This window comes from Polyodon spathula, chromosome 44 (assembly GCF_017654505.1).
Source record: "Polyodon spathula isolate WHYD16114869_AA chromosome 44, ASM1765450v1, whole genome shotgun sequence".
In the NCBI taxonomy this organism is placed as follows: domain Eukaryota; kingdom Metazoa; phylum Chordata; class Actinopteri; order Acipenseriformes; family Polyodontidae; genus Polyodon; species Polyodon spathula.
Genome location: NC_054577.1, coordinates 2,214,001 through 2,231,834, shown reverse-complemented (window position 1 = coordinate 2,231,834; position 17,834 = coordinate 2,214,001). Strand labels below are relative to the sequence as shown.

The window sequence follows — 17,834 nt, the reverse complement described above, 5'->3', positions numbered from 1 at the left end:
ATAAAGCAGGGTTATAAATTCCCTGGCGCTGGGAATGCCACGGGCGAGAAAACTCAATCACAAACGCAATTCAAAAATGTATCCAAACTCCCCCAGAGGCGTCTCTGATCTCCTGTATACACCTGCATCCATGAAAGCTTCAGTGCCTTGGAGATGACTGTTCTGAGAACCCCGAGCCAGTTCTGAGGTTCTGAGAGGTTCTGAGAACCCCGAGCCAGTTCTGAGGTTCTGAGAACCCCGAGCCAGTTCTGAGGTTCTGAGAACACCGAGCCAGTTCTGAGGTTCTGAGAACCCCGAGCCAGTTCTGAGGTTCTGTTCCAGTTCTAAAAGGCTGCATTGTCTACCAGGTTCAGTCTGGGTATGGACAGCAGTGTGCAAATCTAGCAGCTCCAGATGTGTCGCTGATCTCCTTTATTTACCTGCCTGCACGAAATCACCTCGGGGTGGGAGAATTTCAGTTTTCAGCTCAGTAATCGGGGATATAGAAACAGGCATGAAGGGTGAAAATGTTAGACCGCTTTGTGCTTTAATTAGAAACAGCTTCTGAAAGGTCTTGTGCGTTTTTCCGCTGGTGACTGTTTTTCGCTTACTGTTTCAAATGAATTGCAGGTGTGGCCTTTTCGAGTCATCGCTAATTTTGCCTATTTTCACCAAAGATTTCCCGCAACAGCGGCTTGATTTCGTACAGCAAATCAAACCCACTGGAGATATGGGGCGGTTGTTCAAGCAGATCTGCACACGGCTGAAAAAAACCTCTAAGCGTTTAAGACTTTATATTTAAAAAGAGCTCCCTTTCATTCTGAAACCTGACTAGGGAATTATATATATATATATATATATATATATATATATATATATATATATATAGATATATATATATATATTATATATAATATATATAGGCGATATATAGATCATATATTATTAAAGGGCTAGATTCAGTCACAAAAAATGCGAGCCCCGGTCCCAGCACGAGAATGCTCTACGACGAGACAAGCTTGATCCAACAGGCCTTTTCCTCGTTGTCAGAACTGTATTTATTTTTTCACAGTGTACTCATAGATATATTATTGAACCCCGTTAACTTTGAGCAATTGAAAGATAGAAAAATCTAACGAGAAATCAGATGCTTGCTTTTTTAATAGATAATAATAATAATAATAATAATAATAATAATAATAATAATAATAAAGCTTTCTCAATTGATGTATGGTAACGATTCAGCCCCTCAAAGCACAAACCGTCTTCAAATTCAGCCCGCCAGCGCCCCCTGCTGCCGAAACTGTGCAAAGATTTGCAGAAGACACAGTAGAACTGAGACGAAAGGTATCCTGAGCCAGCTACTGTTTTCATGTTTATAAACCAATTGAAAAAAAAAACAACAAAACAAAAATACTGTTTAAGTTTTAAACCACAGGAATTCTTACTGTCTTTTGTTTTTCGTAACAAATGCCCTGTTAGGAAAAACTGTAACCCCCCCCCCCCCCCCCAACCCAACCCAACCCAACCCCCCAGCAGCCTGATCTGTAAAGCACAGCGAAGTCTTGTAAAGCGTAGGAAAGCATTGTAAAGCACAGAGAGGTCTGGTAAAGCATAGGGAAGCATTGTAAAGCACAGAGAGGTCTGGTAAAGCATAGGGAAGCATTGTAAAGCACAGAGAGGTCTGGTAAAGCATAGGGAAGCATTGTAAAGCACAGAGAGGTATGGTAAAGCATAGGGAAGCATTGTAAAGCACAGAAGAGGTGTGGTAAAGCATAGGGAAGCATTGTAAAGCACAGAGAGGTCTGGTAAAGCATAGGGAAGCATTGTAAAGCACAGAGAGGTCTGGTAAAGAGTGTAGGGAAGTATTGTAACATGTTCCCCGGTTTTCAGGTTGATAACAGCTGCCATGGCTCAGAGCGTGGTAAACACAAGCTTGATGGGGGTGTTGTGCTAAAAGTAACATTTTAAGAATCATGTAACATCGAATCATAAATAGGATCTCTTCCGAAGACCAATGCATACATATGTTCTAGAAAACAAGCTTTTCATTTTATAGAATTGTATTATTATTTATTTAATTTATATTACTTTTTTTGTGGAATAATTTTCTATTTATTTTTAACATAACGAATGGGCTTTGTGTTAGTTTTCATTATTATTATTATTATTATTATTATTATTATTATTATTATATTATTATTATTAATAATAATAATATCGAATATATAATAATAATAAATAATCAAATATGCAATAGAGAACTTCCACAAGCAGACAGAGCCAGAGAGAGAAGCAAAGAGTTATCTACAGGAAAATCTTGTACTCAGTGATGCAGCAAAATAAAAAGTTTTATTATGAAGAAAAAACAAATAACACTTATTTTTTTATTTGCATTTTTTAAAAAAGTAATAATAATAATAATAATAATAAATTTCTTGCCTTGCCATTGCCTGTAACGTAGGATTCTCCAGGCTGTCTCAAAGCTGCTCGAAAGACAGGTAGAGGCAACTCGATATTGCAGGAGCAACAGGACCCAGAAACACGGGTTATAGTGTGGCTTATAAATAGACAAAATAGCCCATCAATAACCGCTATTAACATAGGACTCAATGGGTGTAGTTCCTAGAGTTGCCACAGGGGGTCAGCGTTTACTTGCGTTCAGTGAAACTGCATCAGCATTCTCAGAATTCAACACGTTATTTCACTAACAAATTATTAGCATAATAAATAATAAATATTAAAATTCCTCATGTCGATCCAGATTTAGAGTCGATCCAGATTTACTCTTCAACTATTGGGTTCCACAGCCTTATAATACAAGATTTCCAGCTTCAATAACACTGATGAAGGCACTGGAGCCCAAACGCTGCTCTGCTTGACTCAGTTTAGTTTCAATAACACTGATGAAGACACTAGAGCCCAAACGCTGCTCTGCTTGACTCAGTTTAGTTTCAATAACACTGATGAAGACACTAGAGCCCAAACGCTGCTCTGCTTGACTCAGTTTAGTTTCGGTAACACTGATGAAGGCACTAGAGCCCAAACGCTGCTCTGCTTGACTCAGTTTAGTTTCAGTAACACTGATGAAGGCACTAGAGCCCAAACGCTGGTCTGCTTGACTCAGTTTAGTTTCGGTAACACTGATGAAGGCACTAGAGCCCAAACGCTGGTCTGCTTGACTCAGTTTAGTTTCAGTAACACTGATGAAGGCACTAGAGCCCAAACGCTGGTCTGCTTGACTCAGTTTAGTTTCGGTAACACTGATGAAGGCACTAGAGCCCAAACGCTGGTCTGCTTGACTCAGTTTAGTTTCGGTAACACTGATGAAGGCACTAGAAACCACAAAAGTCACACAGCACTCCTGCTATCTGGCCAGCCCAGTCAGCGTTGCGTTTCTCTCCGAATCGGCCTCGCCTTTACCCATCGTCTCCTGCGTGTCGGTGCCGACCTCCCTCCCCGTCCCAGGATGGGCCAACCCCTGCTGCTCCCCCCCAGCCCCCCGACCCCCCGTGTCCCTTTTGGGGAACTGTTTGGCATCTAGCAGGTCCTTGTATTGCAGCTCGGGGATGACCATTCGCAGGCAGGTCTCTCTGGTGGAGGCGTCCAGTCCTGGGTGTAGCATGTATCCCATGATCTTCGCTTGGCCGTACTGGAAAGGCTGCAGTTCTCGGTCTCGGATTTTTCTCCCTTCCACCGGGATGCCTCCCTGGGACAGGCAGAGCCCCTGCAGCTCCCTCCTCCTCTCCCTCAGCTCCTCCAGCTCCCTGGCCATCCGATCCCGTCCGAAGGCCTCCACGCGTTCCCAAAAGGTCTGGTTGAAGCTGGAGTAGAGGAACCAGTCGAGGGCGTTCCACTCCCTGAGCCGGCGGAGCTGGTCCGGGCTGAGCCGGGCTTTGGCTTCCCCGCTGCGGGAGTTCAGTGGGAAGGAGACGACGTCATCCAGCGTCCAGCAGAGGGCGTGGCGGAGCAGGACCAGCGACTCGTCGAAGTGCTCAGCCAGCAGGAGCAGGTGGAAGGAGCGCTCCACGGTGGCCACGCCCGTCCGGGCCAGGGGGAGGCTGAACTCGCCCCCGTGGCCTTCCAGCCCGAAGTCAAACCACATCAGGTTACGGGCATAGTGGCTGTTGGGGAGCCGGGGCAAGTAGTACCTCCAGGGGTCCGCGATGAAGTCGTCAATCGCCCGGGACCCCTGGAAAGCTGGGCACGAGTTCTTGTAGTAAGAGTATGCAGACTCTGCCAGAGAGGCGGGGTCACGCAAGATAGAGAAGTAGAAAGTGTCCCTGGGCATGATCTTCTGGACCTAAGGAGGAGAGGAGAGGAGGAGAGGGGGAGAGAGAGGAGAGGAGAGGAGAGGAGAGGGGGAGAGAGGAGAGACGAGAGGAGAGGGGGAGAGGAGAAGAGAGGGGGAGAGATGGGGAGAGAGGAGAGGAGGAGTGAGGAGAGGGGGAGAGAGAGGAGAGGCAGGGGAAGAGAGGGAGAGGAGGAGAAGAAATAACAGCAGTAAGATTTAAGTTAATAGATATCTACAGCTATGGCCAGAAAATTTTGCATCGCCTATAGAATTAACACATTTTGCTTCATAAAGTCGAACATAAAGTCGAACAAAATCTAACATGAAATACTACTGTGCTAATAATACTGCCTTTGGGAGGATCTGTCTGTGATATCAATGGATAGCTTTTCTGATTGCATACTGTTCAATAATAAAAAGATATGAATTACATTCATCTAGTTTTTTTTGCTTTTTTAAAAATGACGCCTCAAACCTAAAATTTCAGGGGTGAAAGCTGTAGGTTAAGATCGGTTTTCAAACTGCCTGACCCTTCCGACACCCCTCCAGAATACATTCTGCTCCCCCAGTTTCAGAAGCACTGCGCTGTACCTCAGGCTGGTAGAATCTCATGTGGTTGCACATGATGCTGAATGTCTGGCCGCTGCAGTTTCTGTACCCCTTCACGTAGCGGGCGTGGAACGGGCGGGGGTACCCCAGCTGGTACCCCACTGGCAGGGCGAAGCTCAGATTACGGGCATCCCCGAATCGGTACAGCATGTTGAGTAGGGTGCTGCTAGCTGTCTTGTGGGTCTTCAGGAACATGACCTGGGTTCGAGGAGAGCAGGAGGTCGGCGCGTCCCCGGAGACGGGGAGGGGAGGGCCAGCTCTCTCCAGGGCCGGGCTGAATCGAGGGGAGGGGGGGGGAGAGGTATTATCAAACAGTTCAGCAGTCATTACAATGGTTCTGTGTTATAATGAGGGGCAATGGCAGCACAGGTCTTGTGCAGCTGCACTGGGATGCCCTTGGCAGGCGTACCTCTTCTTGTTAAAGATGACCCCCAGAATCTGCACCGCGAAGCCGATCCCCACAAACAGGAGAACAGCCTTCCCCAAAACGGGCAACCTGCACCACACCAAACGAGACATCCTGGGACAGGAGAGAGGAGAGGAGAGAGGGAGTGTGAGAGAGTGAGGAAACACAGACACACAGGCAGGCAGGGGCACTGCAATGGCAATGCAGACAGACAGACACACAGACAGGAGCACTGCGATGACGATGGCTGAGTATTCTTGTCAGCTGCAGCTCATTGCTTCCAGCAGGGTCACTTTGTCACACAGCTCCTTTGAGCACTGCCTCGCTGCAGATAGAGATTACATGGATCAGGAATAATAATCCTGGTTTAACCCATCTCTCGTTATCTATTAATAGGAGCTCAGCCTACAAGCACACAGGAGGCTGGCATCTGCAGTGGCAATGCAATAAGGGCTCTCTATTAGACTGAGGGGCAATGGTAGCACAGATACAGGGCAGCTGCAATGGGATGAGGCTGGTAGAATGGGATCACAGACACTCACACACACTCGCACACACACACAACACACACTGTCACACACACACACGCACACACACACACACACACACACACACGCGCACACACACTGCCTGGTCACTTTATAAAGACATGTATGGTATGGTAGAGTCTAATAGAGTAACGGCTATCGTCATTATTATTATTAATGAATAATAATAGCATACTACATAATAATTAATACTATCTCGAGTTTGTCTTCACAACATCAACAGAGTGTTGGAAAATCAGTAAAAGGCGAGTCGTTTTCCTTGCTGGTGTAAGGAGTGTGACTCACAGCACTTCCTCCCAGTGGTGAAGGGCTTGAATTCCAGTGCGGGTCTCCCCGTGATATATATATATATATATATATATATATATATATATATATATATATATATATATATAATCGTGTTTTAGTACAAAATTATATTGAAATAGAACTAAAAGTTTATTTAGAATTATTATTATTATTATTATTATTATTATTATTATTATTATTATTTTATTATTATTATATATTATTTATTTCTTAGCAGATACACTTACCCAGGGTGACTTATAGTTGTGTACAAAAAATACATAACAGGAATTACAGCACAATTAAGAGAAAAGATACAAAATACAGTGACTTCAGTCCTAATAAGAGCAAATACAAAACACAGTGTGATTTGATATCTGGGGCAGATCAAGAGCAGACAACAGTGTTGAGAGTTACACCAGGGTTAGACACGAGTGCAGGGAACTCAGGAACACAACAGCCCACAGGTTGCCCACCAGTGTCAGGATCTATATAATCCCTTTCAACCTACCGAGATGAAAACGAGTATTCAACGAGCGGATTTTTACAAATCAAGTCCCCGAAATCTGTTGATATTCAGGGGCTTTCTAGACAACTAATGTCCCTCCCTGACACCAGTGTATTGAGGGTCATCCCCGCCTCCGTTGCGCGCCTGCGGTGAGCCGCTGGGAGCGGAGCGGCTTCTTTGTCTGATTCGGTGGGTGGAGTGGAGTGGAGTGGACCTCACCACACTCACCTCACCCCAGTTCCCGTGGGTACCCATGTCTAGATCACTTTCAGTAACAGTCACCTTGTCAATTATAACCTATGAATGGTAACAACAGCACAACAAGTATTTAGCTTTAGCCGAGGAAATAATGACCGATTTTACTCATTAGTATCAAATTAGTCCTTTCATTATACCATATAGTGGTAACAGCTGCCGATTTTATTATGAGTATCGTTTTTAGTTTATTAAGCCGAGGGAAGAATGAGCCCCTCTGCGGCTTGGAACTCGGTTTCAGGAGACTGGGTTTCAGGACCCTTTCCCGGCACACCAGGGGAGACTCGGGGCGGGTTTGATACAGCTAACCTCAAACTAGGTCTCCCGGAACCAGCTTTCAAGTCTCAGTTCCTGAAAAGCGGGTTTTGAAGCTTGCCTAGCACACCATCTGTCTGCCTGTTTGACTCTGTCTATCTATCTATCTATCTATCTATCTATATATTATAGGAGGTGATCTTATATTCCATGAAAAATGTTTATTTTGATATAGTATGATATACTATCTATGGAATATGGATCACATACGACGTAGGACGTTCGTTGAGCTATTCCTGACCACTTTCCAAGTATGACACTAACATGTCAGTAGTTTTATAGAGTGAAATCTTTGAATGGGTTGATACTCTTGACAAAACACATTCAAAGGTTACCAGTTTCAAACACAACATGTCTCGTTTTCAATCACTCGAGTGAGAAAACGTTCAAAATGATGCATTCGCATGGCAGAGAAACTGGAGAGGAACAGGAAATTAAAACGAGGTAAAGGTGAATCGTCCAAATAAAGGATAACGAGACTGACCGTCTGCACAGCCCTGAAACACGAGGATTAAAAAAACACCGGACTGACCCTCTGAACCTCGTCTTCTTTAATATCAGCATCGCAAGGGGGTCTGAGGATTAGAAAAAATAACAGACGCGCCAGGAATCCCGTCTTGGGTCTCTGAGCTGGTTTAGGCAGATGGAAACGGTAGCCGTATTCGTGCAGAGATGACAGACAAAGAGAAGGAGACGCGACACCTTTTATTGGACTGACAAAACAATGACTATTCACAAGCTTTCAAGACCTCAAAGGTCCCTTCTTCAGGTGAAAGCAGGAAAGAGAGATGGATGTTTCTAAACTCTGCTTTCCCTCTCGTAGTTTATGACGTCACGGAAACCCTGGGTGGAATTACAGTGGAATTACAAACAGTGTGCTTCTAGGCTTTTGACTCTAAGATATCCTCAATATTGACATCTGTGCGCTTACTATAGCCTGCATTTTCAAACAGATCCTGTTAAAAAAAAAAATACATAATAATAATAATAATAATAAATTTGAACGAGATACCCCACAGCAATTGAGGCCCCGGTTGACGTCATATAATAATAATTGTCACACGGTGTTGTTACTGATCCCGGGCGCGTTGTTTTGCCACCCGACAACTACACGCGTTCACTTTTTTAATTTTTCGGCTTGCGTCCATGCTTGTACACGACGTGCTCCCGATATTTTTATACGGTTCAGTTATGTGTAATATTTTATTATTATCGCTATATTACTAGACAAACGTCCTTAAGTAATCTGAAAAAACAGCAGTTTTTAAATCAAAATTATATTGTTTTATATATATATATATATATATATATATATATATATATATATATATATATATATATATGTATATGTGTGTGTGTGTGTGTGTGTGTGTTTGCGAAATGTGTAGCATATTAAATATTATGTTTTTTTTTTCCCTCCTTATTCTTTACAGAAATATAATTTTGCATTGTAAAAGTAACCCGCTATAACTTTTTTAAATTATTTTTTTAGTAAATTCAGCCCAAGCAGGATTAACAGTAACTGGTCTACGTTGCAACGTGCATTCGCTGCACAGACTTCCACGGTCTTCATAACTGAAAAAGCATGATTTATTTATTTTATTTTCACGTCTCGTTGGATTACTCACCCGAGCCGCGGTCGCCGCCGCTGCCCTCCCCGCACTGCACAGCTCTCTCTGCCGGGTGGGTTAGACGAGGACTCCGGCCTCTCTGGATCTCATTATCTGATCAACAGGACTGCCCGTCACACACGGGAGCACACATGCAGCACAGTTCAGAGAGACTGGACTCTCTCTCTCCTCTCTCCTCTCCTCTCCTCCTCTTCTCTCCTCTCATCTACTCCTCTCCTCTCTCCTCTTCTCCTCCTCCTCGCTCTCTCCCTCTCTCTGAGGAAAGGGAGACGAGAGAGGATGATGAGAGAGAAGGAGAGGCGAGAGAGACTCCGTGATGGAGAGGGGGGGGGAGAGGACGAAGGAGAAGAGAGAGAGAGAGAGATGAGAGAGATCTCTCTCCTCTCGAGGAGAGATGGGGAGCTCGCCTCTCTCTAGAGGTAGAGAGAGAGTACCCAGAGAGAGACGGGTAGAGAGGGAGAGCGCGAAGGGAGGGTCCGCCTCCTCGTCTCCTAGCTCTCTCTCTCTCTCTCTCTCTCTACTCTCCAGAGAGGTTAGAGGGAAGCTAGAGAGGAGGTTTAGCGAGACCCCCCCTCTCTCTTTCTCTCCTCTTCTCTCTCTTCCTCTCTCCTCTCCTACTCTCTCTCTCTCTCTCTCTCCCCCTCTGTCCTCTCTCTCTCTCTCTCTCTCTCTCCTCCTCTCTCTCTCTCCCACTCCCTCCCCCCCCTCTCTCTCCTCTCTCTCCCTCCCAATCCCTCTCTCTCTCTTTCTCCTCCCTCTCTCTCTCTCCCCCTGCTCTCCACTTCCGCTCTCTCTCCCATCCCCCCGCTCTCATCCTCCTACTCGTCCCTCCTCCCAATCCCTCATCTGCTCTCTCAGCTCTCCCTCTCCTCTCCCTCGCTTCTCATCCTCCTCGCTCCTCTCTCTCTCCCCTCTCCCAATCCCTCTCTCTCTCCCTCTGCCCTCCTCTCTCCCTTCTTCCTCTCCTCCTCCAACTCCCTCTCTCACCCTCCTCTCTCTCTCTCCTCGAAACTCCCTCTCACTCCTCCTCCGCTCTCCCGCTCCAGCCCAATCCCCCGTCTCTCTCTCTCCTCTCTCCTCTTCATCTCTCTCACTCTCTCACTCTCCCAATCCCCCCTCTTCCTCTCCCCTCTCTCTCTCTCTCTCGTCTCATCCCCATCTCTCTCTATCAATCCCCCCTCCTAGGGGGAGCCCCCTCTCCCAAGGGAGAGTCTTCTCCCTCCTCTTTGCTCCCACGAAAGACTCTGATCCCATAGAAGGGGGTCCTCTTCCCCTCCCTCTCAGGAAATGGATGAGGGTCGAGGGGAGATCGGGTGAGAGGGAGAGAAGGGCTATCCCCTCTCTCTCACTCTCCCTCACTCCTCTCACCTCTCCTGTTCTCTCCTCTCTCTCTCTCTTCCAATCCCTCTCTCTTCCTCTCCTCTCCCACTCTCCCACTCTCTGCCTCTCTCCCCCTCCCTCTCTCTCTCTCTCCCTCTCTCCCTCTCTCTCCCACTCTCCTCTCTCCTCTCTCCTCCACCTCCCTCTTCTCCCACTCAATTTTTCCTTCCCACTCTATCTCTCGCTCTAGTTTACGTTGAATAACGAATCTCTAAACCTCTTTCTTTCCCCCAACCCCTCTCTCTGTGTCTCTAGGTTTAATAACAACAAAAAAAAGAGATCCCTCTCCCCCCTCTCTCTCTCTCTAACCCTCTCCCTCTCTAACACCTTAGCTCAAGTGGAGGCTGGTGATATCATCAGTCGACCATAAGCGTCAGGCACTGACTTCATCTCATCCTCCTCTCTCCCTCCTCTCTTTCTCTCCCTCTCTCTCCCCCTCTCTCCAGTAGACCTATCCACTCACACGCTTAATTCTCAAGTGCATTAGGCTTCAAGCGGGCGTCTATCTCATTAAAACGCAGTCTCTCCTCCACTCGCTCCCTCACTCACATGTTCGGGTGTGGCCGCTTCACCGCGAGTCTGAATTGAACCTTCGTTTTGCCAGCTGCCTTACAGATTTCTGCAGAACAATAGCGGCATTCATCCCCGCACTGGTGCAAACTATACCCGCCCCTATGCGACCCCCTCGGGCGGAGATATTAAAACCAGAACAGAAAAAATCTGAAGCCACGCCGATCAACAGTTTATGTTTCCCTCCAGCGGATTAGGAACGCGCTTTACCACGCTAGAGAATATTGGGACTGTTTACATGAACACTGAGATGGAGCTATAATCCGTTCCCTAAACTTCGTGTTTAATTTAATTTACTGTTCACAAAAGGAAAGAGAGTTAGTCTCTCAAAGCAAAGAAGCGATTCTCGGGTTCTGACAAAAAGGGAAAAGAAATTCTTTCTTCTTTCTTAGAATGTAAATTTCTTGTCTCGCTTCGTAACGATTTCGGGTCTTATCCCATACCATTAAAGCACAGGGAAGCATTGTAAAGCACAAATAGGTCTGGTAAAGCATAGGGAAGCATTGTAAAGCACAGAGAGGTCTGGTAAAGCATAGGGAAGCATTGTAAAGCACAGAGAGGTCTGGTAAAGCATAGGGAAGCATTGTAAAGCACAGAGTGGTCTGGTAAAGCATAGGGAAGCATTGTAAAGCACAGAGAGGTCTGGTAAAGCACAGGGAAGCATTGTAAAGCACAGAGAGGTCTGGTAAAGCATAGGGAAGCATTGTAAAGCACAGAGAGGTTTGGTAAAGCATAGGGAAGCATTGCAAAGCACAGAGAGGTCTGGTAAAGCACAGGGAAGCATTGTAAAGCACAGAGAGGTCTGGTAAAGCATAGGGACGCATTGTAAAGCACAGAGAGGTCTGGTAAAGCATAGGGAAGCATTGTAAAGCACAGAGAGGTCTGGTAAAGCATAGGGAAGCATTGTAAAGCACAGGGAAGCATTGTAAAGCACAGAGAGGTCTGGTAAAGCATAGGGAAGCATTGTAAAGCACAGAGAGGTCTGGTAAAGCACAGGGAAGCATTGTAAAGCACAGAGTGGTCTGGTAAAGCACAGGGATGCATTGTAAAGCACAGAGAGGTCTGGTAAATTATATATAAAACTATGGTAAAATAGCCCTTATAAAAGCAAGCCTTTATTAAACTTTGCTGTGCTCTTACTGTGGTATAACCCTGCTGCGGCAGTGGTGACAGCAGCCTATAGGAGTTTGAAAAGATACAAGCACAAGTATGTGTGTGGGAGAGAGAGGAGAGGAGACAGGAACTAGACTTTGCTTCAACCACATCCCTCTCCCAGTACTGTGACTCTCCCCATACCCCTCCCCGCCGTTTCCTCTTCTCTTGCCTCTCTTCCCCCTCCTTTAGTCCTTGCTCCACCTCCCCCCCACATCAATCCCCCCCCCTCTCTCTCAGATCCAAACGACACCAAAACCGTTGTCGATCAGAATTAAAATTGTGGTTGTATAGGACTTTACCTTACTCCAGTCGTTGTTTTTAGGGATTCTTCTTCGTCTGAGGACTTGAACCTATCGTCGCTCGGCTTGACCTTTCGTGTCTCCATGACTTTAACTGCTGTCCTCCCTGAGACTTGACTTTTGTCGTGTCCCCCTTGACTTGACTTTGTGTCTCTGGACTTGACACTTCGGTGTCTCCCTTATACTTGACTCGTGTCTCTACTTACTTTGTGTACTCCCTACTGGCCTTTCTTGTTTCTTGTCTCACTTGACTTGTTTGTATCTGGACTTGACTTATGTGACTCTGACTGATTTTCTTGTCTGTCTTTCTTTACTTCTTGTCAGTCTGACTTTGTACTTTTTTTGTGGCTCTCCTGACTTGATTGTCGTTGTCTGACTTTGAACTTTCGTTTCTCAGCCTTGGACTTCGATGGTCTCCTGGCCTGACTTTATGTGGCTCTGACTTGACTGCGTCGTCATATCCCCTGACCTTGACTTTCGTGGGTCAGACTTGACTTCGGTGTCTCAGACTTGACGACTTCGTGCTCTGACTTACATTTTCCGTGTACAGACTTTACTTCCGTGGTCTCTGGCCCATTTAAGACTGTTCCATGTCAGACTTGACTTCGTGTGATCGGCCTTTGGAACGTTGTGGTACTGAACATTATTGTCTTGACGGGGTGGGGGGGACCGCACAGAGACTGAAATGAAAAACAGAGATGTCTCAGGACTGAGAACTCTTGGTCTCCTGACTTGATTTTTAGTCGACAGGATATTCCTAGACATTTCTGTCCGACTTAACTATTCGTGAGTCTCTGACTTTGACTTCGGATGGAAGACTTTCACGTCGTGTCTCAGACTTACAGGACTTCGTGCTCCTGGAACGTTGCTTTCGTGTCTCAGTACTGGACCTTACGTGTCTCTGACTTGACTTAGTTGTTCGCAGACTATTGACGGAGGGGGGAGGGGATCTCTTTTTCCCCACGGAGGGAGGTCGAGTTCCCGTCCAACAAAAATACCTTGCTAACCCCTTTAATGTCATCATAGACTGAATGTAACGAAGACACGACAACATTTGTCCTATGGGGCGTCGGGCCCGGTGCCTCCTACCTGGGGGGGGGGGAAGTATGGGGGGTGGGGAGGAACTACGGCATACAAGTCAGCATACTGAAGCACCCCCACCCCCCCCCACCCCCCCCCCTGAACTGACAGATAGAGAAGGGAGAGAGCGAGAGAACTCTCTCTCTCTCTTCTGATGCTCAGAAACTGAGAATTAGAGTATTTTTTCTTTTTTCGTAATTACGACACAACCCAAAAGAGAAGGTCCGTCGATCCATCTCACATTGAGCAGTCTGGCGTACTTAACGGCTTTTGGCAACCCTAGCCTATCAACTGAGGTTACAGGAATAAACTTAGGAATCTGGTTGGCAAGTGTACCGGGTTCAGGTTAATTTTTTGGTTCGGGAACCCGGTTCTTTTCGTATCGGGATACAAATAAAATTTGTCGACAGAGGACTGAATATGTTCTCCCCCTGAACAACTCAGTGATCTCGGTTGCTGACGCCTCCGGCAAGAACACAACACCTTGGGATCAAAAAGCTAGATCAAGCCAAAGCAAAATGTAATTTTTTTTTTTTTCGTTGAGTGCGGCTGTATTCCTTCCCGACACAAGGCTTTACCCTATCCCCCTAAGAGAAAGGGGTGTTCCCTCCAGTCCAGGGCAGGCTTGAGGACGCGACTGCTATATGCCCCTTTACAGTACGTAAACATCTGGCAGCAACAAAATTACCATGGGTTAGTCACTTAATCAACTAGTCCTACTACCCCAAAATTTTGTACCCTCAAACCGTGAGGACTGTCTACTAATTAGATGAGTATGTTCGTGTCCCCCCCCCCCCCACCCCCCCTCCCCCTCCACCTCTCTCTCCCTCTCTCTCTCTCTCTCTCTCTCTCTCTCTATTATTGCCTAAGTTTCTCCTCTCATAAAAAGCATGCTGTGTGTTTTTTCTCCCTCCAGGCAGCTAGTGTAGGAACGCGTCAGACCGCATGACTTGCCGAAACAGTTGGGACGGATCGTGTTTCCAATTTCCTATTTCTGAACCTTACACCGTCCACATGGCCAAGTCATTAAAAACCCAGCCTTGGGCAAGAAATAGCAGCCCATGTTTATTATAACCAGCTGTTCCGACTTTATACAAAGAGGGGGCATTGTTGCGTCACTAGCGCCCCGACGTGCGGAGGCGTTCTGTCTGGAACCACCGTTCGATTAGTTCTGTTTTCGTTTTACATTAAAAAAAAAAAGCATACGCGAACAAGAAGGGCGTGTTCCGAATATGGATTAATATTTCCTGTACGATCAAATCAAATAATGAAATGCACACACGAAAGCTGACGATATACGGGGAATATTATGCATTTGTAGACGTCGTTGTTTTAATGTTAACCAATTGATTAGTGATCAAGGATAGTTTGTTTTAAAACAGGGATTTGGCGCCCTCTTGTGGGAGGCATGAGTTATTGCTTTGAATGTGATTTTTAATCAGACACAAATTTCAACTTTTTTTTTTTTTTTTAAACTGTGTGAATATTATAGACGTATTTTAATCAAATATAATAATTAAAAATAAGGTGAAAAATATCTTCATGGCAGCGGTGGGATTCGAACCCACGCCTCCGAAGAGACTGGAGCCTTAATCCAGCGCCTTAGACCGCTCGGCCACGCTACCGTGCTGATCAAATACTTACCTCTATTCTCTAAACTCAACATATACTAAAAGGGTCAACGACGACCACACACCCAGTAATTTTAATAGTACCAGACTTAAATAAATTACGCGATAAAATAAATGAAGACATTGAAACCCAGAAAGGGTTGGTTTCACTGGAGATCGAACCCAAGACCTCTTGCATAAAGCAAGACGTGATAACCACTACACTACCCCTTTTTGGGGGGGGGGGGATAACCACGGCTAAAAACGGGGATGAGGGACGGGGAGGGTTATTTATTCTCTGGAGTAGAAAGGAGTCTTAGTCAATCGGCTCGTTTCACTTTGTAATAAAAATCGGCGTAAAACATCTTTAAAGGCAGGTGCATTTGTCAGAAAATAAAGAAATAAATAGATAAATAAGAGAACCCAAATAAATCATTATTAATAGTATGATTTTTAACCGAGGCCCGTGTTCCAGTAAGGTAGCGTGGCCGCTCTGTAGTGGGATCCATCCCCAGTGAAACCAGCCTTTCGCTGAGGTAGCGTGGCCGAGCGGTCTAAGGCGCTGGATTAAGGCTCCAGTCTCTTCTGGAGGCGTGGGTTCGAATCCCACCGCTGCCAGCTTCTTTTTAATGATTTATAATATAATATGACTGTTGTTAATATAAATCTCGCCACTGCAGAGCTGTGAAATGACGCATTTCAATAACATAATTTAATATTTTACATTTATGATATTTTGTTTTGTTATTTAATAAATAAACGTTTTTCTTCTTAAATTGTTTTTTTTTTCTTTTCTCTCGTTTATTTTAAGCCATGCTGTAAATATTGGATAATTCAATGGTAAAATAAACAGAAAATATATATATTTTTTTCTTTTAAAAGGCTGTTGTCCATTTCTATTTATTTATTTATTTATTTTAAATTCAGTTTTTGACATGGTTGGGTTTTGCGGTAGATTTGCTCGCAAACTTAAATATTACTTAGCAACACTAAACGGTTCACAAATTAATTAAAATTAAAGAGCATTTGTTAAAAGGGGCTCTCATTAATGAGTCTGCTATTCTCGATACTGTGTTTTAATTATGTATGTATGTATGTATGTACGTGTTTATTTAATTAATTAATTTTGTGGAATATTCGAAAGGAAAATAAATAAAGACATAAACAAGACGTCCCTGGGTGGGCTTGAACCACCAACCTTTCGGTTAACAGCCGAACGCGCTAACCGATTGCGCCACAGAGACTGCACTGCGCCACCGCCTTACAAGCTTATAGGGCTTATAGAGGCAAGAGAAAACTAAAATACTTCCTACATATATGTACACACACACATATATATATTGGTGAGAAAAATATTGTGAGCCTAATACACACAAAAGCATGGGGAGGTGGGGATATAAAGTAGCAGTAAGCATGTGTAGGTTTCCTTTTATAAAACTGATCAGCGCCGCGCAAAAACTTAGGCTTTAATGTTGTTATTCTGGTATATAAAAGTCACTTGCGCCCAAAGCAAGCTAATAATAAAATCTATGCTTTTCAACACATGCATTGATCAGCGATCGCCAGTGATAGTCAGAATGGTCTCGGAGGGGAGTTGCAGTCCCCGGCGAGGAGGAGCGGTTAATCACCGGCTCATTGCTCTCCATTCATCACGCTCTGCTGCTCCATTGCTGGAGTAACAGGTAAGGATACACCTCACTGACGATACCACAGCGCCGGCTAGAGAGGCGAGCAAGCCGGGACACACCTCCCGCAGCTCAGGGTGACACAAACCATACCCGCAGATTTTTAATTTTTTTTTCCAGATATGCAAACGGACATTTCCTGCGTTTCGAATAACTTGTTTTAGTTGTATTTTTTTTTTTTTTTTTTTTTATTGCAATCGTATTTTTTTTTTATTTTTTTTTACTGAAACGATTCCCTCTCCCGTTCTGCTAATTTGCATACAGCTCCCCGAAGCTGACGCTGATTGGCTCGCTCATTGGCTCTTGGGAACTCTTCGGTATTTATCGGAATCGGTTTCGTCGTTCCTCGGCGGAGTGTTTCTACCGTCAGTTTTTTTTTTTTTTTTTTTTTTTCGTGTTTGTAACTAGTGCGATCGAGATAGTGTTTGTATTTGTTTGTTTGTTTTCTTTTATTAAATTAAATTAAATTAAAATAAATATACCCACGACGCCCCGCCCCCCCAATGGAAATTTCCATACACTGCTGAGGGAAGGGAGCCGCGTCACCATGGTGACAGCTCTCGCGAGAAGCGAGAGGGTTCGGTTGGGTTGCTGTGGCAACGAGGAGTTTCTCTGGCAAATCAATACAGAAACAGCGAGATTATTTTATTTACAATTATAAAGATTAAAAAAAAAAAAAAGATTGTGTTCGTTTATTTTTATTTTTTTTAAATGTTGTTTTATTTCAGGTTTTTAAACTTAATCCAAACGCCGCTATCTTGAACTGGGGCTAGCTGTGCTCGAGGTAAGTTTTGAATTTCGTTTTTACACATTCTGATTTTTTTTGTTTTATTTTTTATTTTTTCTAATACAAAAATACTTTAAAGCTATAGCCTCCCAAAAAAAAGGTGTATTCAGTTTTTTTTCAATGGTTTGCAATAGTGCAAAAAAAAAAAAAAAAAAAAAAAAAGTTATGAATTTTAAACGATTAAACAAAATGTTTTTTCAGGACGATTTGGATAAAATCCCGCTTCTTCCAGCTGTTTGCAAAGTATTCTGTGTCATGAATATGTCAGCATAGAAAAGTAATAAGTTTACTTATATATACTGACACACACAGACACAGTCACAGAGACACAGTCACAGAGAGAGACACACACAGACAGAGACACACACACAGAGAGAGACACACAGAGACACACACAGAGACACACACACACACACACAGACACACACACAGACA

At 44.6% G+C, this 17,834-nt stretch overlaps 1 protein-coding gene and 4 non-coding genes across 5 annotated transcripts; 1 reads left to right on the top strand and 4 right to left on the bottom strand.

Annotated features, from left to right (window-relative positions):
- Positions 1 to 3,245: 3,245 nt before the first annotated feature.
- LOC121305740 (galactose-3-O-sulfotransferase 2-like) lies at positions 3,246 to 8,981 on the bottom strand. The gene is made up of 4 exons (XM_041237492.1): positions 8,831 to 8,981; positions 5,292 to 5,402; positions 4,865 to 5,156; positions 3,246 to 4,282 (listed from the first exon to the last, which is right to left on the bottom strand). Exons 2-4 carry the CDS (start codon positions 5,399 to 5,401, stop codon positions 3,347 to 3,349), a joined length of 1,338 nt encoding a protein of 445 aa, XP_041093426.1. The 5' UTR covers position 5,402; positions 8,831 to 8,981; the 3' UTR covers positions 3,246 to 3,346.
- A 5,879-nt stretch (positions 8,982 to 14,860) lies between these two features.
- Positions 14,861 to 14,942, bottom strand: trnal-aag. Its single transcript has one exon. It is a non-coding gene; the product is annotated as a tRNA-Leu (tRNA).
- Positions 14,943 to 15,462: 520 nt separating this feature from the next.
- trnal-aag lies at positions 15,463 to 15,545 on the top strand. The gene has a single exon. It is a non-coding gene; the product is annotated as a tRNA-Leu (tRNA).
- Positions 15,546 to 16,097: 552 nt separating this feature from the next.
- Positions 16,098 to 16,171, bottom strand: trnan-guu. Its single transcript has one exon. It is a non-coding gene; the product is annotated as a tRNA-Asn (tRNA).
- Positions 16,172 to 16,498: 327 nt separating this feature from the next.
- LOC121305754 lies at positions 16,499 to 16,632 on the bottom strand. The gene has a single exon (XR_005948117.1). It is a non-coding gene; the product is annotated as a U8 small nucleolar RNA (small nucleolar RNA).
- Between the last annotated feature and the right edge of the window lie 1,202 nt (positions 16,633 to 17,834).

Bases quoted from the DNA above. Each gene is read 5' to 3' on its own strand.
- LOC121305740 (XM_041237492.1), bottom strand. From the start codon at position 5,401: ATGTCTCGTTTGGTGTGGTGCAGGTTGCCCGTTTTGGGGAAGGCTGTT. The intron at 5,157-5,291 runs GTACGCCTGCCA...CCCTCGATTCAG, and splicing joins GTCATCTTTAACAAGAAGAG to CCCGGCCCTGGAGAGAGCTG. The intron at 4,283-4,864 runs GTACAGCGCAGT...TCTCCTCCTTAG, and splicing joins TGAGATTCTACCAGCCTGAG to GTCCAGAAGATCATGCCCAG.